This window comes from Pundamilia nyererei, unplaced genomic scaffold (genome assembly GCF_000239375.1).
Source record: "Pundamilia nyererei isolate P.nyererei 1_Seehausen unplaced genomic scaffold, PunNye1.0 scaffold00075, whole genome shotgun sequence".
Classification (NCBI taxonomy): Eukaryota; Metazoa; Chordata; class Actinopteri; order Cichliformes; family Cichlidae; genus Pundamilia; species Pundamilia nyererei.
This window is the reverse complement of record NW_005187476.1, coordinates 367,634-374,103: the sequence shown is the minus strand read 5'-3', so window position 1 is coordinate 374,103 and position 6,470 is coordinate 367,634. Positions and strand designations below refer to the sequence as shown.

Sequence of the window (6,470 nt, the reverse complement as noted above, 5' to 3'; positions counted from 1 at the left end):
AAAGAACGTTTAAAGTTAAAAGTTTGAGTTCAGGCTGAATTTATTTGAACTGTTATGACAAGACACTTTCCCCCCCTCTGACTGCCGTAGTGCAGGCGCTGCACCTCACGCCACAAATAATAAACCTGGCAATAAGGGCTTATTTTCTTATCCAGTCACCTTAAGATCTGCACTGCACTCCATGCAGTTTCTTTTTGTTTTCTGCTTTGTGGCCGTCACTATCGCTTCCTTTTTCACCTATCTGGTTTAAAAAAAAACTCCACTTACTGTTGTTTGTTACTATAGAAATGTTCACATAAAGCCAGGAATGCACTCTGACATTAAGTATCACAATTTTATTACAAAAATTAAATTCTTCATCTCTCAGTTTTGCCATGCTTGGAGCATATAACAATACAGTAAAAAACCCAGACCCGGAGAAGATAGTAAAGCAGATTTCAACAATGCTTTCACAGCACTCTGTCATTCATGCTGTTACTATACAGTTACTGTAACATTCCTAATACAGAGTAGTACAAACACCTGCCAAAACACGTCATGTCAGATAACAAACTGTAATTAAATCACGTTTACCAGAAGAACAAGAAACTCAACCCAGCTCAGAGGGGAAAAGAAAAAGAAAAAACAGAAACCAGTAAACATTGAATTTGCAACTGAAAACATACCGAATGTGCTGAATATTTGTACCAGCCCAAGGCACCCAGGCTTCTAGCAATGTTGGCAAGTTAACGACATTCTTACAGAAACACTTGAAGCGAACGATGATTACAAATCGACTTGTACCACAGTTTGACTTTGCAGTGTCCTTCAACGTACCCTCCTCTCCTGGCATTCCTCTTCATCAGTCACAGTGCAAGTTCCGGAGGGGCGGGGCAAAGTGGAGGAGGAGGGAGGGTGGCAGGGAGGCATGGGAGGAAGGGAGGGGTCACGGGGAGCTGTACCGCATCAGACATCACTTTACAGCGCCAAACACTGACAAGAATTGGACGGACAGCGTAATCTCCCACTCTCCTGAAGGAAGGGTGGGGGCGAGAGTGGTTATGTAATTCCTCACTTGGATTGTGAATTGTCCAAACGTAAGGCGCAGATTGCCAGTTGCCAGTCCAAGACGAAATAAGCCAAACGAAAAGCTTAGATGTGCTTTCAACTGAATGTCCAAGAAAGAAAAAGGATAATAGCAATACTTTCTCACTGAGGTTTCCAAGATGAAATAGATTCTTTTTTTTTTCCTCAAGATGAAAAGCGTTGTTTTGCAACATGGATACCTAAGAATGGTGGAAATCCCAGATTTAAGCTTACTTATAACTCAGATAGTCTCTAACAAACGTCAAATGAAGACAAGAACGACAAAAGCTCAGAAATACAGATAGGCCTTTCTTCAGCGGTGAGATGCAGTTCAGTTGGCTGAACGGCAAGGCTCGAAGGTCCATTTGGTCGCTCCGCCAAACACTTCGATGTTGCTCTCTGTCCAGGAGAACACATCGCCAGTCGATGCTTTGCTATTGCAGGTTGCCAAGTTATAGATCTCGGTGATAGAAAGTTTCTTATTCCAGATATTTAAGTTTGCCAGCTCACCAACAAAGGCTTGTGTGGCATCAAAGCCTCCTCCCAGCGTGTCCTGTGAAACAAAGGGATGTTAAGCATTTCACTTGGGGGTTTTCACAGGACAGTTGCAAAGTTATCCAGACTAGTTAAGGTTTATAAGATGAAAAAACTCGGGGCTTTAATTTGTACAAGAAACACACTCTTGTTTAAAGTGGGATCCTCTTTATGGAGGACAAAAAGTGCCAGGATCCAAAAAGAAAGAGAGAAAATTGATCAAATGTAATCTTGAAAATAAATAAATTTATGCCTTTAATTTGTTATAACTAATGATAGTTTCAGTTTATTTGTTAGTTTGTTTCAGTTTACTTCAGACACTTATGTTAAATTATGCAAATAACGGGCTGAGGGCTTGGCAAGTTTTGCCATATAGTTGATCACTGGCAGGCTCACACACACGAGAAAACTACACTAACATTAATGAATAAAATGGGGGGAAATAAAGTTGAAAAAGGAATTAATTCAAGCTAAAGACAAAATTTAAATAGAAATATCTTTTGTCCCGTTTTAGGAATTAAATTATGCCTCCTTTTCTACAAATTCTTGCCATTTTTTATCTTCCATACTCCTGAAAATACTTGATCCAGGTAGAAAGCCAAAACTGCAGCTGGATTTCATTTAAGAATATGATTGCAGTATGGAGGATACATCTTGCTTAGTTTTCTCTGTAAAATAGATCTCAAATTATGCTTCTCTATCAAAATTCATGCCTTGCACACACACTGGAAAGCATTAATTGACCACCTCTGCAGTGCCCCCATGGTCTCATTTCATAAATATTGCCACTTTTAATCTTTGTTCAAATTTAATCACATAATTGGTTGAGAATTATTTCCAAACAGGTGTAGGATTAAATGTCTAAAAATTAATATCCACCTGCTCTTGTCCCAGGACCAGCACACCCTCTGGTTTGATGGGGTGGTATGGTGCCAGATTTTCCCCGCTGCCCCGCTTCACTCCGTCCTGGAAGGCCTCCCACATCCCGTCACGGGTGGTCCACGTGATGCAGAGGTGATGCCATTTTCCATCATTGATGAGGAACGGCAGTTTTGCAACCTGGAGCAAAGACATTTCGTAAGTTCCATTGTTCAATATGTCTTCCACACTTTGGTAGGACAGACTCGGCACATCGTGATGCCTTCCTGCTGAATCATTTCCCCCCATATCACATATCTCCTCGTCTTCTATAAAAAGGTTGCTTCTGTTTCAAACAGCACCTATTTTAACTCAGCCTCCTGTTGTGTTACAGAGAAGCTGTCAGGTTACCCTGACTCATCCAAGCAGAAAGTATTGCAGCTTTCCCCAACTGTAAATTACTATTTTGATGTGTTACATACACTTCCTGCAAAGGTGAGAAGCGTGTGAATTCACTTTGCTTCCAGGATAATAGCTTTTTCATTACCTTGTCATTGATGAGAATCTCCATGGGGTTGTTCCCCCACTCAATCAGCACCAGTTCATTGGCCTGTCCTGGAACTGCATAGGAGAAGGGGGTGCCCACCCCAGGCGAAGCATTGGACTTGATCCACAGACACACGGTGAAGGAGTACATCTCAGGAAGGCTCTTCTTTGCTTTGGCGTACATATAGTTGGTTCTCAGGGGGAAAGTGATCTGGAACTTATCTGTTGGCCGGGTGTCTTTGCCTGTTGATGAGATTACTGTTAGTTAAAGCACTAGTAGTGAGCATTTTATTCATATGTCTAGAGATAAATTACAGGAAAGCTGAACATCCATACGCCTACATACATTTTGTAAAACTATGGTACATGACAGAGTCTTTAAAAAGCAAAAGAAGCTGAGGGCTGACTAGTTTCATACAATCTTTTCCATCATGGTTCTTTGCACCATTGCGATCCTGTGATATTTTGTGTAAGATGGCTCTGTCTCCTCCCTCTCATTCGGTCTAACATACGCACGCGCGTTTGCACGTGTTGGAATTTGAACCGACCGTGGATATTTGCTCCAAAACGCGCCGGTGCGAGGCGCGCGACGCAAAGTTTCACTAATCCCCTGTGCAGAGGCTCATATACAAGCTGGATCTTCAGATTCTTTGAAAAACAAAAACTCAGCGAAGCAAAAGTGCAAACAGAGCCTGAGATATGCAAAGCAATGCAGCTCCCCTCACCACTCTCTCATATCTGTGCGCAATGTGATGGTTGCGGTAAAAAGGTTTCCCATTGCCGCTGCTACCTGTTTGGGGTGGGGAGTTTTCTAAGGGATGTTACGTCCTTGAGCGTGAAACACAATTAAATTACATCTAATCAGCTTTTAAATTGCCGTGGTTCGTTTTACTGCCGTGAAAGCAACACGGGGTCGAGCAGCTTTAAAGTCCCGTGCCCGTTGAAATCCAAACGCACCTTTCTCCAGGTCTGTTATCCGGTGGTGCAGAGAGGTGAGCGTGGACTCCACTCTGTTCCGCTGCTCGGTGTCATTCCTCGATCCGGATTTGGTCTCCTCTAACGTGTTGACCCGGGACAGAACTTGCTTCTCCATGTCATCTATCTTGTTTTGCAGCAGGTCTTTCAGGCTGTTTGCTTGCACGGTGTTATTCCCCCGGCTGTACTGCTGCATCGGACAGAATGAGACAGAGAGGGGGTTAAAGAAGTGACAGGGAAGACTTCTTTTTCTTTAAAGTCCCTGGAAGCTGTTTACTCTACTCACTGCCAAGCGCAGAGCTTTATCTTAAACGTGCTATTCGCTTGATTTTATAGGCTGCGGAACATTTCACTTTACACGGAGCTTCTCTCCAACAAACAGATAAATATGTTAGAAAACACATGTGGCCCCAAGTACAAGCTGCAGAAAGCCGCAGCAACACACAATCAACGAGTTAAAGAATATTATCCTTTAATCTAATTAACTATGGAGGCTATTTAATTAACTTTTGATCTTGTCGGCAAACCACTCGCTCTGCTTTCCTACCTCTAGATTCTCCAGTCTCTGTTTGAGCGTCTGTAAAGTCTGTCCCAGCTGGGCCAGAGTATCCGTAGTGCCCCGAGATACATCCCCCATCGTGTTCTTCGACCCTGGCCGCCGACCGCCAGGTCCTGCGGCCGCAGGGAGGCTCTGGCTCTCGCAGCGGCTCAACTTGGATGTTAGTTCCCTGATTGTCTCCTTTTGGTTCACAATGGTCTCCTTTTGCTGCAGCACCGTCTCCCGCAGTTGTATGATAGTGCTCTTCAGGTCTTCCGCCGGGCCGCTGTTTTGCATCGTAGCTGTGCACAAGTCCATATCCTTGGGCACTGACGTGCAAATAAACTGCGTCTGTCCGAAGTCTTGCCCGAGGCTCTCCACAACAACCAGGCAGGAAAGTAGAAAAAGTTTCCACGAGAATCCCTCCATGGTTCCAGTCATGCGTCAGGGATTGAGTGTGAGAGAGAGTGGTGTCTCCGAGATTTCAGCACCACGGAGCTGTCCACTGAAGCTGTGAGACTCGCGCTGCTGTGTGCGGCTTATATAGCGGACAAACCAGCGCAGATTCACTGCATCACTGAGGGGAGGCAGCGGGTTCTGCCAAGCCCACAGAGTCCAGCCCCTTATTTAAGGTCGTATTCACTCTGTCCTAACACTTACAGTGGCAGAGAGTGCGTGTACACCACAAAGTGAGATGAGATCGGGGAAGAAGAAGAGGAGGGGATGCAAAACGTTTCACGTGAAGTCTCAATCACTTGTCTTCAGTCTACTGCTAACAAACCTTCAGAATAACGTAACGTTAAATAAAGGGTAAAACCAGTCTCCAGTTTTCTGTCACAGTCGTGATTTGATCTTAAATTGAAATGATTGAAATAACAGAAACATTATTTTCACTATTTTAACCGTTTATTGAATAAAAAAAGGATGAAGTGATGATATGTAATGTGTAAATATCTCTAACTCTCGAAACCTTGTTCATTAACATTTATAGTTTCTAGGCACTAAGAATATACATAAACAGGTGACAGTATATTAATTAATAGTAGAAACATAACATAGGAAACAAAAAAGCACAACACTCAGTCAAATAACATTTCTGATCCGTTTTTAATGCCTTTATTTGAGGTAAAGGAATCTTTTTCTGGAAAGTTAAGCTATTCCACATTTTTGACCAAATATCATTTTTACTTTACTTAATAAGATTTTAGTAACAAATTTTGCATTTCATTTACTTATATAACGGAGGATGTTTTTATTGAACAATATATTATTTTCCTTTTAAAGCCTTAAGTTTAATTTTGAGTGATCTCATTTTATTTTAATTATCGCATTCTTTCTTAACTGTGACATCAAAGTTAAAGATTATTGAATTTTGTTAAACTGCAGAGAAATTAAAAGGCTGAGCTGAGCTGTACAAGGGACACGTCTCCACTCACTTCAGCACCCTGTGCACCATACAACTGTCTGCGCTTCACGCTCATCCAATGCGCGTTTGTGAATGCGAAATTATCAGTCCACCTTAAATGAAAACAGCTCCCCATCCTTCAGAAAAGTCTGTCCCACGGTTAGAGACCCCACCACAACCTCTCATTTTCTCACCCGCCCTCTCTCCCTCCCTCTCTCCCAGTCTGTCTTTTTGGCATGCACGCTGGCGTCGTAAAACCGACTCCACTGGTGTCCAGAAATGTACTCCACGGTGCAGGTTCTTCAGTGACTTTAAAGTATAACAGCCTTGTTCACATCCCCAAACAACACGCTGTCAGAGTGTATTTTCCTTTTTGTTCACTGTAACAAAGTGTGCACCGCAGCAGCCACTCGGAGCCTGACAGAGACGCGCTTTGGGCTCGTCTGATGTGATGGTAACAGTTATGTTAAATCTCACCACTACAAGAGCGGAGGCGCTAAAAGGAAAGTCAAATGTTTCCAAATAATTAATCAGACTGTTGCGTAACCA

The 6,470-nt window shown here is 42.9% G+C and overlaps 1 protein-coding gene across 1 annotated transcript; it reads right to left on the bottom strand.

Moving 5' to 3' along the window:
* Nucleotides 1–315: 315 nt before the first annotated feature.
* Nucleotides 316–5,056, bottom strand: LOC102211508 (neuronal pentraxin-1). The gene is made up of 5 exons (XM_005737333.1): nt 4,526–5,056; nt 3,961–4,168; nt 3,005–3,246; nt 2,479–2,658; nt 316–1,618 (listed from the first exon to the last, which is right to left on the bottom strand). The coding sequence occupies exons 1-5, from the start codon at nt 4,955–4,957 to the stop codon at nt 1,397–1,399; spliced, it is 1,284 nt and encodes a 427-aa protein (XP_005737390.1). The 5' UTR covers nt 4,958–5,056; the 3' UTR covers nt 316–1,396.
* Between the last annotated feature and the right edge of the window lie 1,414 nt (nt 5,057–6,470).